Consider the following 17,011-nt stretch of genomic DNA (forward strand, 5'->3'; position numbering starts at 1 on the left):
AAGTTACAAACATCCGAGTTATAAACTACTCATAGTTAAGACTTGGGGAGAGACAACAGGAAGTGAGAGAAATCTACCCCTCGGAAAGGAAATTCACCCCTGAAAGAGTTATCATGGGGAAAACGTGTTTGTACTTTATCACAATCCTTGTTTCCACAACAAGCCAAACTTTCCAAAATGCAATTATCACAGGTATAGAAAGTGAGATGACATCTTCTGAACAGGGGCACAGACAGCAAAATAAACACTACAGGGGTGTTAATCCTTCCCTATGTTGTCGAAAGCTTTACATACACACACACACGTAAAGATAAAGGTTTCCCCTGACATTAAGTCTAGTCGTGTCCTACGCTGGGGGGTGGTGCTCATTTCCATTTCTGAGCCGGCATTGTCCACAGACACCTCCAAGGTCATGTGGTCAGCATGACTGCATAGAGTGCTGTTTTCTTCCCACTGAAGCAGTACCTATTGATCTACTCACATTTGCATGTTTTCGAACTGCTAGGTTGGCAGAAGATGGGGCTAACAGCGGGAGCTCACCCCGCTCCTCAGATTGGAACTGCGCCTACCTTTCTGTCAGCAGGTTCAGCAGCACAGTAGTTCAACCCACTGTGCCACCAGGGCCCCCTATTTATATATGTATATGTATATGTGTGGCTGGAGTTACACTCAAAAATATTCCTGTTCTGACTTAACAAACAAATTTAAGAACCTACAAAACCTATCTTTCTCTAACTTTGGGGCTGCCTATATTTCTATGCAGAAGTAGCTTGTGAGTAAAGAGGGACACTTAATTCTCTTATTTGTCTTGATACATATTTGGATCAGTTTATTGAAGGAGTGGCACATGGTTCCAAAGAGGAGGACTGCATTACAGATAGGTAGACTCAGTGCAGGAAACCACTGCAAGACATTTTGTGGGAGTTGAAGTCCAAAACACCTGGCAGGCCAAAGTTTGTCCATGCCTGCTTTAAACAGACAAGAGTTCTTTCTCCCTAATGCAAGGCTATTGATGGCAGGATGACTTGGAAGTCTCTTATAATAAAATGCAACAGTTGAGCCATCAAGTAAAACCATAGATGAGGAATCAGCTCCTCCTGTGGGTCCATCCTACACATTATCCAAATGGAGAGTAAAGAAAATGGATGTTGTGGCTGCTTCTGCTCGCTCATCTGTATTTCTGTATCTGAAGTGCATGGGTAACCAAGAAGTAATAAAGAGATCGTGACATAAGTCTTTTCCAGAGATTCAGGGAGCACTTGCAGTTACTGATTTGTTGCATGAAAGTAATATGGAGGTCTTCTCTTCTGTCACTCTCCAGATTCTCAGCAAACCGGCAGCACTTACGCTAAAGAAAAGCAGCCAGTCGGATATTGCAAATGTGCATTATGGGTCAAGTGCGACAAAGAAGTATACACACTCCTCTCAATTTGAGTAGGAATTCAGTCACAATCTGAGGCATGACATGCTAAGGACAGAAGCTGTGCTCATGGGCAAGGTTGCCTTACGGTGTGATCTCCTCCCTGCTTCACTGCCTCGTAACACCAGTGACTTCAGCAGAAGCAGCCTTCCTCACAGTTGGGATGACAAGTGTGGCTTGTTGTCACCTTCGGCCTGCAGGGATCTCGGTCTGTCGGGTGGATCCTGGAAGATCTGTCTTCGCCTGGAGAATTTCCTTCCTGGCTGATTAGGATAGATGGGTTGTGTCATCGATACCAAACATGTTTGGCCTGTATAGATACAAGACTCTTCAGTCTATTGCCATACTGTACTCAAGTTCCTTGACTTGACGCCGCTTCCTCTGGGAAAGAGAGAATATGTTTATGATCTGCTCCTCGCTTGTAATACTATCCTATTAAGGAAGTTGTCCGGTGGGGTCTCTCATCTAGCAAACAGACACTTTAGGTTAGCCTGTGGGCAAGACAACCTAGCTCCCTAATGCTAAAAAAGGTCACTGTTCAACAAGAAGCAGTCAGCTGAAGCTTAGGTTGCTGTGAGTTTTTCAGACTGTGTGGCATGTTTCGCCTGCATCTGTGACCGGCATCTTCAGAGGTCTGTTGGAAGCGAGGCAAGTGGAGTGTATATAATAATAATAATAATCATCATCATCATGTCTCTAAAATAGAAATAATAATCATAATCATAATAATAAATGAATACCTGTGGAATTTCCACATTGGGAGAAAGAATCCATGTCTGTTTAAAGCCAGTGTGAATGTTGCAATTAGCAAGCTTGAATTAGCATTTGAGTAGCCATGAAGTTTGCAAAGTCAATCAGTGAGGGTATCTGCCTAAGAGGTAAGGAGGCAACCTCTATGGAGATACCCTCACTGATTGACTTTGCAGCTTCATGGCTACTCAATGCCATTTAGGCTTGCTAATTGCAACATTCACACTGGCTTTAAAGCAGGCATGGGCAAACTTCAGCCCTCCAGGTGTTTTGGACTTCAACTCCCACAATTCCTAACAGCTGGTAGGCTGTTAGGAATTGTGGGAGTTGAAGTCCAAAACATCTGGAGGGCCAAAGTTTGCCCATGCCTGCTTTAAAGAGACAAGAGTTCTTTCTCCCGTCCTGGATATTCAACAGATATCTATGCACTCCACTTGCTTCACTTCCAACAGACCTCTGAAGATGCCGGCCACAGATGTGTGCAAAATGTTAGAACAGAATGCTCTCTGAACATGGCTTTACAGCCCCACAAAAAACTCGGCAACCCAGTGATGCTAGCATGGACGCTTTCAACAATAGACTGAAGCTTACTTTGTTCCCCTACAGATGTGCTGGCCAAAAAACCCCAAGTATATTTGCTCCTTCCTATGCTTTGCCGAAGTCTCTAAAATAGGAAATAGCTCTTAAACAGAACAGCCCAGGCCCCAGAGGGATACGCTGGGTGTGTTTAAAGCATTTGGCTGCACATTTAACTTGCTTTTTTGTTGTTTCTTTTTTAAACCAAACTGTGAGCTTGTTCCACAGAAAGACTGTGGTTTGTACCACGTGGGCATCTAATATGAGGCTGTGTTAGTCCCGCTCACAGCTCTTGTGTTTACCATTTTCAGCTATAGCCTCAGTAACAGGGAAGAGATCTGATCTGGGCCTACGGTAGAGCCTCATCACACTAGAGAAACAATCCACTTAAAATCCAGTGTCTGCCTCCTGCAGAATTCTGGAGTTTGTAGTTTAGGGAGGAGCTTTTAACAGCCTCACTAAACTACAAACCCCAGAATTCTGCAGGAGGCAGAAACCAGATTTTAAGTGGATTCTTTCACTACTTAAAATCGTTTTATCATGTGGAAACTGAGTGAAAGCATCTTGAAGGTGCCATATGTGAGAGACAACAGCAGCAACAATATGTATTATGGTCCATAGATGCATCAGTGAACAAAACAGTTATTTATAAACTCTCCTATCTCAGGAGAAGTTCATTATACAGTTCATTGAAACATTTACATAGAGGTTTGTTTCTTATATGAGAGGCAGATTTCTTGTTGCCTTGTCATTGATTTTCTTTCAGTCCTGGTTTTAGCAAAATTGTGTACTTTTATAAATCCTAATTTTCCCCAATAAGGATAAGAGCCCTATAGTCTACTCCTTGCCCTGCAGCCTTCCCCATAGTGTCCCTATTTTATTTTTTCCTTATAGTGTCCCAGAGTGGACATTCCTGATATTGTCTCAGAGTCTCCATAGTGTCCCGGCATAGAATCTTGGCCAATACATTCTTCTTCCAAAGATCATTCTCATGACAGTATCTCTGAATTAAAATCAATGTATTCCTTCAAACTTGTCTTTCTTGTTTGGGGGGGGGGGTTGCAAAAGGGGGAGTGGGACCAGACGCCAGCACAGGCACTGTGATAGGTGTAAGAATCTTTCTATTTTTTCCTTCAAATTATTCATGTATGTTGAAAACTGGATTAAAACATTTAATTGCCAAATACAATCACTGGCTTATAATCATTTTTTTGGAAAGTATGATGGGCTTTCTTGGAGTTTGCCAATTGCGAATCAGACAGATGGGGCAGAGGTCTATCACTTATCTATATTTGCAGAAATCTGTGTGTTTATATGTATTTACCAGCTGTACCCGCCATGCGTTGCTGTGGTCAACCTTCCCTCCCTCTTTTTCTCCTTCTTTCTTTCTCTCCTTCCTTCCTTACCTCCCTCCCTCTTTCCTTCCTTTCTTCCTTTTTTTCTCTCCTTCCTTCCTTCCTTCCTTCCTTCCTTCCTTCCTTCCTTCCTTCCTTCCTTCCTTCCTTCCTTCCTTCCCTCCCTCCCTCCCTCCCTCCCTCCCTCCCTCCCTCCCTCCCTCCTTCCTTCCTTCCTTCCTTCCTTCCTTCCTTCCTTCCCTCCCTCCCTCCCTCCCTCCCTCTTTCCTTCCTTTCTTCCCTTTTTTTCTCTCCTTCCTTCCTTCCTTCCTTCCTTCCTTCCTTCCTTCCTTCCTTCCTTCCTTCTTTCCTTTCTTCCTTCCCCTCCCCTTCCTCTTGCTCCCCTTTCTTCCTTCTTCCAAATGCACTGCTCCCAAGTTTGCAGCTTGGGAGCAGTGCATTTGGAACATCCTCCTCTCTTAAAGGGCCTGGTCTAGGGGATGCTGGGAGCTGTCATTTTCACACCTGCACTGTTTTGTCATTTAGCTTTTTGGGGTTTTAAAGTCCTTTCTGCTGGGTTTTTTTTTGGGTGGGGGAGGGGGTTATGAGTGATGGTCACTTGGTCTGTTAAGGGTGTAGTATCCAAATTTTGTGTCAATTCATCCAGTGGTTTTTGAGTTATGTTAATCTCACAAACGAACATTACATTTTTATTTATATAGATGGGGAGATTTCCCAGGGTGTTTGGAATCACAGAATCATAACACCAGTTTCATGGACCATCAAGCCCAATTCTTCAGCTAAAAATCCCAAGCAGGTGCCTTTTGTTGTGGTTTATTCGTTCAGTCGCTTCCAAGTACTTATGACCACATGTACCAGCCTACGCCAAAGCTTCCTGTCGGCTGTTGCCACCCCCCATCTCCTTCAAGGTCAAGCCAGTCACTTCGAGAATACCATCCACCTATCTTGCCCTTGGTCGGCCCCTCTTCCTTTTTCCTCCCATTTTCCCCAGCACCATTATCTTCTTCAAGCTTTCCTGTCTTCTCATTATGTGGCCAAAAAACTTCACCTTTGCTTCTAATATCCTTCTGTAAAAGACGACGAACAAATGACAAATTGTGATGAAGTGTAAATTTTTATCTACAGTTATGTATTGTTATAGATAAGTGTTTGTAAGGGTAAGTATATAGTATTGCATAATATTGAAGGATGGTAGCCAGCTTAGCTCACTTTGAGCTTCGTTGCCATGGAGATAGGGGTGGAGCCAACAGCCACTTGGCAGAGCAGCCATTTTAAAGCAGTCAGTCTGTGGTCGGTGAACTGCAGAAGTGGCTGGTTCTGTTGTGTGTGGAGAACCAGTGAGGATTCTGTAGTTAAAGAAATACAAGGGAAGGCTGATTATTTGGTATTAAGAATCAGGAAAGTTTTGGCTTTGAGCCAATATAGTTTAGATAAGTCGGGTGACTTATTTATAATAAAAGTAATGGTTGTAGAAAAATAGGGGAAGCCCTAATAAGCTTCTTTATTGTAACTGAGCCATCATAAAGAAAGGATAAGCGTGTGCCTGAAACAATCTGTTAAAGAAAGAAACATCTTTTTAAAGGAACTAAGTTTGAGACCTGTTTGTTAGAAGAATTAGACCGCCTAAGAGTTATTTAAGAATTGTTATGAATGTAACCTTTGAAGATCTGTATCTCTAAGAGAAAGGAAACTTTGAAACCATCAAGCTTCTGTACCTCAATAAACTTGTTACAGTTTCTTTTTGAAATCAAGCCTATGTTACAAGTCAAGTCATGCTACATATTGAAGAAAGACCAAAGCAACATTACAAGCTATTGGTTGTGTCATCAATATAATAAGCCCTCACAAAGAGGTGGCTCCTTTTACCAACTCTCTACATATTGGTAGCAGTTATATTTATACATCTTTACAATTTGGTGGCATCACTGCAAATCAGTGGCCAAGCCTTTACAATTAGTAGCAGTAATATATGGGCTCCTTCACACAAATATATATATAACCAGGGAGATGAGGAGACTCAAATAATGGTGGTGTGTGTTGCTGAGGCTTGTTTTTACTTGAGGCACTTTTTAAAGGAGTAACTCAAACCAGAATCCTTTCTCCCAATATCTTCAGCCGCCTTCTTCTGAGGTAACTCCTCTTCTCAATAAATGGACATGAGTCATAATTCGAAAGAACTGATCAAAGAAATATCTATTCAAGGATTCGCAAGTGTACAAGGCTTGATGGTTATTCTATATTCTATATTCTTTTAAATGTTGTTACAGTTGAGTTTAACACAAATACTCGTAACAGTTTCCAATATAACTCTCAGTATGGCTTTTACTTCCACCAGACAGGTTTTAAACTTATTTATCTTTTCTATCTTTTCTTAACTGACCATTCAAGGCACTGGCTTGCCTTTTCCTCCCTTCAGCCATCCCCACTGAAGTTATGAATGACTACTGGGGTTTCTTTTTCCCCTTAGCTCACAAGCTACTTGTTCATTTCAACAGGTCCAATTGATTCTCTAAACACACAGGCTGAAGACTTAAATCCCTTGGTTCGGTTTCTCAACACAGCAGAACCACTTTCCTCTTTGGCTTCCTCACCAAAGACTGACCAAAAGAAACTGACTTTTTAAAATGCCTGCTCTGCCAAGTGGCAGTTAGCTCCGCCCCTTTGGCTTCTCTAACTTGAATACATTCTAACAGCCAGTTCCATCGCTATGGCAACGCCTCAGCTCAAGTGACACATAAGCTGGCCTGTACTTATCATATCCCAACACCAATAAACACATTTAAAACTTACATTATAATTAGCTATTTCGTTACACCTTCCCTCCAGTGAGCAGTCGAGCATTATTTCCTGGAGTATGCGGACCAAGGCACTCTCAGAATTTTCCTCCAACACTACAGTTCAAAAGTGTCTATCTTCCTTCACTCAGCCTTCCTTGTGGTCCAGCTCTCACATCCATAGTTTTTTTTGTGCGTGTCGGGAGTGACTTGAGTCGCTTCTGATGTGAGAGAATTGGCCATCTGCAAGGACATTGCCCAGGAGACACTTGGATGTTTTGATGTTTTACCATCCTTGTGGAAGGCTTCTCTCATGTCCACATATGAGGAGCTGGAATTGACAGAGGGAGCTCATCCGCGCTCTCCCTGGATTTGAATCTTCAACCTGCCGGTCTTCAGTACTGCCGGCGCAATGGTTTAACCCATTGAGCCACTGGGGGCCCCTATCCATAGGATCCATAGGTTACTATGGGGAATACCATTGCTTTAACTATGTAGATCTTCGTTGCTAGTGTGATGTTTCTACTCTTCACTATCGAGATTGGTCACTGCTCTCCTCACAAGAAGGAAACATTTTCTGATTTCCTGGCTACAGTCTGCGTCTGCAGTAATCTTCGCACCTAGAAATACAAAGTCTGTCACTGCCTCCATGTTTTCTCCCTCTATATCCCAGTTATCAATCAGCCTTGTTGGTGATTGTCTGTCCAGCCTTTTTTTTTTTTTTTTTTTACCCAGAGAAGGAAATCTCATTACCTCTTGGTTGGTTCTATTACCAAACCACTCTTACTGTCACACAGCTAGCTAATAGCCAGCTGAATTAAATCACTACTGACTGAGAGGTCATGAATTCGAAACCAGCCCGGGTCGGAATGAGCTTCTCGCCATTAGTTTAGATTGCTGTCAACCTTTGCAGGCCGAAAGAGTTGCATCTGTCAAGAAGGAAATTTAGGTACCGCTTTATGTGGGGAAGCTAATTTTACTAATTTACGATGCCATAAAACCTTCCAGCAGCGTGCAGAAGAATGAGGAAGTACTCCATCAAAAGACTTGGTGTCAGAAATGGATAGTGAAGCCACAGCTCCCCCTGTGGCCAGAATTGAGAATACTCTCATGAAGCCGGAAAACTGGACTGTTAAATTGCTTCTGTCTCAGTCCATATATGTAGTATGTCTAATTGGTATTGAATGTTTGCCATGTATATGTTCATTGTAATCTGCCCTGTGTCCCCCGTGGGGTGAGAAGGGAGGAATATAAATACTGTATATATATATATATATTGTCATGTCAGGAGTTAATTGAGAAACTGCAAGTCACTTCTGGTGTGAGAGAATTGGCTGTCTGCAAGGACGCCCAGATGATTTGATGTAAATAAATAAATAGATAATAATACTGTCAAGGTGTTCCTTGTAATGCTCTATTGAAACCTCTCCCAATAGTGGCCCATCATTGCTTTCAAGTATGGAGAATTTGCATCTATTAAACTGCTTAAATCTTTGTTTGCTTTATTTGTGTTAGTCGTGAACGTATTTTATGTTTACTTTTCCATTAAGATCTCTCTCTCTCTCTCTTAAATCAGTTATATGATGCCAGCCTAAGAATACTATACTTGTTCCCTGGAAGACCGCGTCCTTCTTATGAACCTATTGCATTTTATAATCCTTTACGCGGCAGTGCTATTAGCAATTATTAGTGCCATAAGCTCTTATATTTATGCTTCTAGGAAAACAATTTTTAAAAGAAATGGGAACAAAATATTTCCAAACCCCGCTCCAACCAGGAAGCAAGAGCTGACTAACAAAGGGCAATTCATCACTGCCCACCCCCATAGTGAACAGGAAGCAATAAAATGGCAGCCCTTGCAATGACAGATTTTGAATTAATGCTGCCTGGCACCTTTGCTAATCAGGTTGTTTATGAGCAAAGATCTTGGTGGAGAGGGAAGGGGTTTGCTGGGTAATCAACGCAAGTGCTGTGCAAAACCTATGCATTAACTCCCCTTCTACATGACTATAGAAAACGGCTCATTACTGGTGCTAAAAGGCTGGAATATGGGAGGCTTGCTTTCTCAAATTCTGGAAGAAGCCTTCCTTGAGTCCGCCTACTCAACTTCTTGGCAGAACCATTTGTCAGCCATTAGGTGTCAGCAGTGTCCTTTTAAAATAAAGGACCAGGGTAAAACAATTTGCTGTGTGCCTAAGTCATTAGAGAAGAACAAAGACAGGATTGGAAGGAGTTTGGTGAATGTTCAGGAATAATAATAATAATAATAATAATAATAATAATAATAGACAGATAATGATAATGATAATAGACAGAGTTCTAGACCACAATACTCCTGACCTCACAATCGTGTTAAAAAACAAAGTATGGATTGTCAATGTTGCAATCCCAGGTGACAGCAGGATTGCAGAGAAACAACTGGAAAAGCAGACACAATATGAGGATTTAAAGATCGAACTGCAAAGACTCTGGCACAAGCCAGTCAAGGTGGTCCCAGTGGTGATCGGCACACTGGGTGCAGTGCCTAAAAACCTTGGCCTGCACTTTGTGTTTAAGTGCAGGCCAAGGTCTTTAGGCACTGCACCCAGTGTGCCGATCACCACTGGGACCACCTTTACTCGGTGCTGAAAAGATTGCCAGCTGTCAGCAGCAGAAGGCCACCATACTGGGATCTGCACGCATACATCACACAGTCCTAGACACTTGGGAAGTGTCCGACGTGTGATCCAATACAACAGCCAGCAGAGTGATCTTGTCTGCTGTGGACTCATCTTGTTGTGTTTCAAATAATGATAATAATAATAATCTTTATTTATACCCCGCCACCATCTCCCCGAAGGGGACTCTGGGAGGCTGACATGAGGCCAAGCCCAAATTTACTATATAGCAAAGTAAAATACAAACAAGCAAATAATAACATCAAAATAAAATACAGAAAATACAGTAAACAAATGCAAAATAATAAGGTGGAGGAATAGAAGGCACGAAAAATGGGAAAAGAGCAGTGGAGCATGTCTTAGAAAGCTACCAAAAAGTAGAAGGTGGTCCTTGCTTTTTCTTGACACCAGAAATCTAGCATTAGGTTGCTGTGAGTTTTCCGGGCTGTCTGGTCATGTTCCAAAAGCATTCTCTCCTGACGTTTTGCCCACATCTATGGCAGGCATCCTCAGAGATTGTGAGGTCTGTTGGAAATTAGGCGAGTGGGGTTTATATGATATCTGTGGAATGTCCAGGATGGAAGGAAAAACTCTTGTCTGTTTGCGGCAAGTGCGAATGTTGCAGTTGGCCACATTGGTTAGTACTGAATGGCCTTCAAAAGCCTCCCACAAGGATGGTAAAATATCAAAATGTCCGGGCGTCCCCTGGGCAACATCCTTGCACACAGCCAATTCTCTCACACCAGAAGCGACTTCCAGTTTCTCAAGTCGCTCCTGACATGCAAAGCCTGGCTAAAAACATTACTTTGCATTACTTTATATCAGATCAATTATTACCCATCCTACATTCCACCTGAACATTAGGAAGAACTTCCTAACTGAGAGAGCTGTTCAGCAGTGGAACTCTCTGCCCCAGAATATGGCAGAGGCTCCTTCTTTGGAGGCTTTTAAACAGAGGCTGGATGGGCATCTGTCAGAAGTGCTTTGAATGCAATTTTCTTGGAAGGGGGCTGGACTGGGTGGCCCATGAGGTCTCTTCCAACTCTATGATTCTATGATTCAAGCAGAAAATAATTCAGTTTGCTTAACAATATTTTAGGAAGGATTTGGGGTCAGAGAGGAAACAAATCCTTTTGGCAAGTGAAGTGCGATCCTGTTCTCCATGGATTCTGTATGCAGTTTCATCTCAGAAAACACTTCTCTGGGAATTTCTAAATCTTCCAGAACAACTTATAGGCTTAACGTTTGCTGAAAGCCAAACATAAAATTGCATTGGAGGACCCAGATATCCCTACAGAGGTGTTCTTGGTAGAAATACAAATCTTCCAGCATGAATGGGTTCACCATCGAGCCACACTGGAGGATTTAAAAATTCCTAAAGAGAATTAAAGGTAAAGGTTTCCCCTGACATTAAGTCTAGTCATATCCAACTCTGGGGTGGTGGCGGCGCTCATCTCAATATCTAAGCTGAAGAGCCGGCATTGTCAATAGACACCTCCAAGGTCATGTGGCCGGCATGACTGCATAGAGTACCATTATCTTTCCACTGAAGTAGTACTTATTGATGAGCTCACATTTGCATGTTTTTGAACTGCTAGGTTGGCAGAAGCTGGAGATAACAACAGGCGCTCACCCCCCTGCCCCCCCATTTTGAACCGACAACCTTTTGGTCAGCAGCTCTGTGGTTATTAGGCTGTTAGGAATTGTGGGAGTTGAAGTCCAAAACACCCGGAGGGCCAAAGTTTGCCCAGTGCCTGTTTTAGCATGACTACTCAGCAGCCTAGCATCCCTAATATAACTGGTCTATCTGAGGGAAATAGGGTTGCCAGCTCAGAACTGTCCCAGGTCCTGAGGTTTCTGTGCCAAAGTGAAAAGAGGGGGTTAATCCCTTTCATTCTGTTGTGACAATGGGGTAAGTAATACTATATCTATCCTAGTTGCTTTTCACTGGAAGTGGAGGGTAAAACCCTAGCGCTACAATGACTGGAAGGGAAGGTGGAGGCTAACTAAATATATAGACCTCCTGGAAAGTATTTGCAAGTCGCGGCAAGAAATCAAGCCTTGTAAATTGTGGCAAGCTGCTGTTTTAATAGCAGCACCCAGCCCTTCCTGGAAATGAGGCCACCAAAACTGGAGAGTTTACGTTTTTTCTCCCACCTGGAAATGACCCAGGAATACCAGATACTACTCAGGTTTAGAGCCTGAGATCTGGCATCCATAGGGAAAAGGGGACTTTGGGGAAGTAGCACGTGTCTCCTTTCCCCCTTGGGATACAGGCCCAACACCTGTATCCAGTTTTCATGGGTCATTCCCACAGATGTCCACTATCCAAAAGGATTTCTGAACATTAAAAAATTAGGAGAATCTGTACCTCATCTTTCATTCTGAGGGGTCACTTATAGAACTTTGATGTGAAGCAGAAACAAAGAAATGCACCAAAAGAACTAATGTTCAGTGTTGTATGTGTGGCGTAAAATAAATCTTGCCAGAGAAAGAAAATATGCCACGCAGTAAAGTTCTTAAACTGGTGCTTTGCTTCTAAAGTGTTTCTAAATTTCTGGTGGTAAAAATTTTCAGAACTCTAACAAAACCTCCAAAATTTCATTATTATTTTGTTATTGGTGATTTTTATGACAAAACCAATTGGAACTGCCATTTATAACAAAATTTTGAAAGTTTTGTTAGAGTTCTGAAATTTTCACCACCAGAACTTTAGAAACACTTTAGAAGCAAGGCACCAGCTTTAGCAACACTTTAGAAGTAAAGCACCAGTGCCTCTAGTTTTGTGAGTACTTTATAACCATTTTCTTAGAGTTCTGAAATTTTCGCCACCAGAACTTTAGAAACACTTTAGAAGCAAATCACCAGCTTTAGCAACACTTTAGAAGTAAAGCACCAGCGCCTCTAGTTTTGTAAGTACTTTAGAACCATTTTCTTAGAGTTCAGAAATTTTCACCACCAGAACTTTAGAAACATTTTAGAAGCAAAGCACCAGCTTTAGCAACACTTTAGAAGCAAAGCACAGAAAGATTTGGTTGTGTGCTTGTGGCATCAAACAACAGGATGCTGTTCCTGGATTATTCATGTCTGTTCCTGAATGCTCTTCTCGTGAAAAGATGTACAACATTGACTGGGGGCCACAACTTTGTCCTGGCCAGAGAAAATGTGCCCTCCACACAGTTCCATGAAATTTCTGGCACACAAACAAAGTTTTTGCCTTCTACTCAAGTGGCACTTTCTTTTTAGGAACTGACCAATCAGGAAGAAGCATCTAAAACCTGGGAACAAACAGCTCTTGGGAGAAAGGTATTCTCTGGACGGGCCCCAAGTTACTTCTTCCTCTAGTTTAGTGGTATTCAACCTTCCTATTACCATGGCCACTTAATACAGTTCCTCATGTTGTGGTGACTCCCAGTCATAAAATTATTTTCGTTGCTACTTCATGATTGTCATTTTGCAACTGTTATGAATCGTAATGTAAATATCTGATATGCAGGATGTATTTTCATTCATAGGAACAAATTTGGCACAAATACTCGATACGCTCGATACTGGTGGGTTTTGTGGAGGGGGGTGGGTGGGTGATTTTGTCATTTGAGAGTTATAGTTGCTGGGATTTATAGTACACCTACAATCAAAGAGCATTCTGAACTCCACCAATGATGGAACTGAACCAAACTCGACACACAGAACTCCCATGACCAACAGAAAATGCTGGAAGGGTTTGGAGGGCATTGACTTTGAGTTTTGGTGTTGTAGTTCACCTACATCCAGAGAGCACTGTGGACTCAAACAGTGATGGATCTGGACTAAACTTGGTACAGACACTCAATATGCCGAAATGTGAACACTGGTGGAGTTTGGGGAAAATAGACCTTGATATTTGGGAGTTGTTGCTGCTGGGATTTATAGTTCACCTACAATTAAAGAGCATTCTGAACACCATCAACGATGGAATTGAACCAAACTTGGCACACAGAACTCCCATGACCAACAGAAAACACTGGAAGGGTTTGGTGGGCACTGACCTTGAGTTTTGGAGTTATAGTTCACCGACCTCCAGAAAGCACTGTGGAATCAAACAATGATGAGTCTGGACCAAACTTGGCATCAATACTCAATATACCTAAATGTGAACACTGGTGGAGTTTGGGGAAAATAGACCTTGACATTTGGGAGTTGTAGTTGCTGGGATTTATACTTCACCTACAAAGAGCACTCTGAACCTCAGCAACGATAGAATTGGGCCAAACTTCCCACAAAGAACCCCCATGACCAACAGAAATACTGTGTTTCTTGATGGTCTTTGGCAACCCCTCTGACACCCCCTTGCGACTCCCCCAGGGGTCCCGACCCCCGGGTTGAGAAACACTGCTCTAGTACCAAATTTTCTGTTAATGAGATTATGCCTTCTCAGTGGTGGCCCCTCGGCCGTGGAACACCCTCCCTACAGATATTAGATCGGACATCTCTCTTTTAACATTCTGGGAAAAAGTGAAGATGTGGCTTTTTGAACAAGCGTTTGTAAATGCAGAGTAACTGACATAGGAAAATGGAACGACTAGACGACGGGTCCGGGCAACATTTTTAGCAAGGAGACACTATTAATTTATATTTTATTGATTTGTTTAGTTTTTATTAGTTATGTTTTTAGTTGTATTTATGACATTGTAAGCATTGAATTTTGCCCTGTTAACCGCCTTGAGTTGTCTACGGGCTGAGAAAAGCGGTATACAAATACAGTAAATAAAACAAATAAATATGCTAAGGAACACACTATGTTAACAGAGATTTTTGGTAGTTACAATAAAAAAAGATTTCAGGCAAGTTTATTAGGGCGTTCCTTTTTCTTGACTAGTGTTGAGACTGATGAGGTGGACTCTACAGCCGAGCGAGCTTATGCCTTAATGAAATGCTAGCCAGTCTTTTCAGATTCTGCAAGCAATATATTCTCCCTATTTCTTGCATCTGGAGAGGCGGCATGCTGAATGGGAGGGAGAGCCACTTGCCAAAGGCCATCTAGGCATCCCATGTGGCAGGCTACCTTGATTTATGGCTCCCTTTCCTAAGCTGCTAGGCGGATATTAATCTCTCGTGTGTGTGTTTTTAAGGGCCTTCTGTTCACTTCCTTGTGCCGACGTTTACATGGGAAGAGGCCCTTTGGCTTATATTTTCCCCGCCTGAAAAATAAAAATATGGGGAGAGGCTGGGTATATAAGGAATCCTCTGTTCTTCCAAGAGGGATGGTGGAAATAAGGAAAGGAGGGGAGGAGACGGGCTTGTTGTAATGGAATCAGCCTGGAACGGTTGAGGCCAAAGCTGCATTTTCTGGCTAAGGACATTTGCGGTTTTTTGGGAGCAAAGCACTTACAGACACAAAGGACAGACATTAATTAATTAATTTACTGTATTGTCGAAGGCTTTAATGCCCGGAATCACTGGGTTGTTGTAGTTTTTTTCGGGCTATATGGCCATGGTCTAGAGGCATTCTCTCCTGACGTTTCGCCTGCATCTATGGCAAGCATCCCCAGAGGTGAGGTCTGTTGGAACTAGGCAAAAGGGTTTATATATCTGTGGAATGACCAGGGTGAGACAAAGGACTCTTGTTGGAGCTAGGTGTGAATGTTTCAACTAACCACCTTGATTAGCATATAATGGCCCGACAGTGCCTGGAGCAAACTTTTGTTGAGAGGTGATTAGGTGTCCTTGTTTGTTTCCTCTCTCTTGTTTTGCTGTTGTCATTTTAGAGTTTTTTTTAATACTGGTAGCCAAATTTTATTCATTTTCATGGTTTCCTCCTTTCTGTTGAAATTGTCCACATGCTTAATTTACTATATTTATATACCGTCCCTCTCAGCCCGCAGGCGACTCAGGGCAATTCAGTCGGTACCAAGACCATAAAATACAATTAAAACATTAAAATAATATAAAACCATAGCAAAGTAAATAACAAACATATATCATTAGCGTCTTCTTGCTGAAAACATTGACCAATCCCATTGTCTAATCATTCCATTTTTCTATGCCAGTTACACTGTACTTGCAAACGCTTGCTCAAAAAGCCAAGTCTTGACTTTTCTCTGGAATGTTAAAAGGGAGGGGGCTGATCTGATATCCCTAGGAAGGGCGTTCCATAGCCGAGGGGCCACCACTGAGAAGGCCCTGTCTCTCGTCCCCACCAGCCATGCTTGTGATGAGGGCGGGATCAAGAGGAGGGCCTCCCCAGACGATCTTAAAGTCCTGGAAGATTCATTTTGTTTTTCATGTTTTGCTTTTTTAAAGAATTATATGCCACTGTTGGGAAAAGTATTGCAAAAGTCAGCTGAAAGGCCCATGAACATATTTCCTTGGAAGGATGGGTTTGTGGTTTTTGAATGCGGAAGCAAAAGTCTATAAAACAGGAAGGTATTACGCTAATTCAAAAAGGAGAAGTGCATTCAGAAGACGAGCCAGGGAATGCAGCTATACTGTGGAATTACGGCTGTTGGACACCACTGTAAGTGCCATAGGTTCCTGGCCATCCTAGGAGTTGTAGTTTTACAAAGCCTTCAGCCTTCTCAGCCCAAAAGAGCACCCAACTGACAAGACAAAAACAAAAAAAATAAACCCAATGATAGACTCGTCATAAGTTGAAAATGACTTGAAGGTAGACAATAGCATATTCGGATGCAGAGCTGTTTTGTGTTGGTTCACTTAACACAATGTTTCTCAACCTTCCTAATGTCGTGACCCCTTAATGCAGTTCCTTATGTTGTGGTGACCCCTAACCATAACATTATTTTTGTTGCTACGTCATAATTGTAATTTTGCTACTGCTATGAATCATAATGTAAATATCTATGCACCAATACCCATTACGCTCAAATTTGAATACTGGTTGGGTTGGGGGGGGGGTTGATTTTATCATTTTAGAATTATAGTTGATGGGATTTATAGTTCATCTACAATCAAAGAGCATTCTGAACTCCACCAATGATGGAATTGAACCAAGTTTGGTACACAGAACTCCCATGACCAACAGAAAATACTGGAAGGGTTTGTTAGGCATTGACCTTGAATTCTGGAGTTGTGGTTCACCTACATCCAGAGAACACTGTGGATTCAAACAAGGATGGATCTGGATTCAGATGCAGAGCTACTTTGTGCTGGTTCACTTTACAGAATGGGAAAGGCACGGGACTTGTCCCAAGACAACTCCTGTGGCTATGGGACCAGGCATTCGGATAGCAGGCTGACAATAAAAATGACGACAATGCTATGGAAAATGGACTATGGACAGGTTTCGGGTTGTAGAACTTGACATGCCAACTAATTCAATTTGCACTATTTAAAATGGTTTTGAATCTAATTTTAATGTTTTACTTATTATGTAATTGTTATTTTATCTGTTGTATATGGGGGGCATCGAATTGTTGCCGGCTTTAAGCTGTCCTGAGTCCCCCTTTGGGGGTAAAGAAGGGCAGGGTACAAACATTCGAA

General features: G+C 42.2%; 1 protein-coding gene across 4 annotated transcripts in view; it reads left to right on the forward strand.

Moving 5' to 3' along the window:
- The window catches only part of ODAD1 (outer dynein arm docking complex subunit 1), a 53,382-nt gene extending 49,447 nt beyond the window's left edge, over positions 1-3,935 (forward strand). For all 4 annotated transcript variants that reach the window (XM_060780414.2, XM_067469871.1, XM_067469873.1 and 1 more), the window contains one exon: positions 1,322-3,935. In XM_060780414.2, the coding sequence (XP_060636397.2) occupies positions 1,322-1,438 (117 nt within the window). In that variant the 3' untranslated portion in view covers positions 1,439-3,935. The remainder of the gene's footprint in view (positions 1-1,321) is intronic.
- Positions 3,936-17,011: the final 13,076 nt, after the last annotated feature.

The sequence above is a fragment of the Anolis sagrei genome, chromosome 6 (assembly GCF_037176765.1).
Source record: "Anolis sagrei isolate rAnoSag1 chromosome 6, rAnoSag1.mat, whole genome shotgun sequence".
Classification (NCBI taxonomy): domain Eukaryota; kingdom Metazoa; phylum Chordata; class Lepidosauria; order Squamata; family Dactyloidae; genus Anolis; species Anolis sagrei.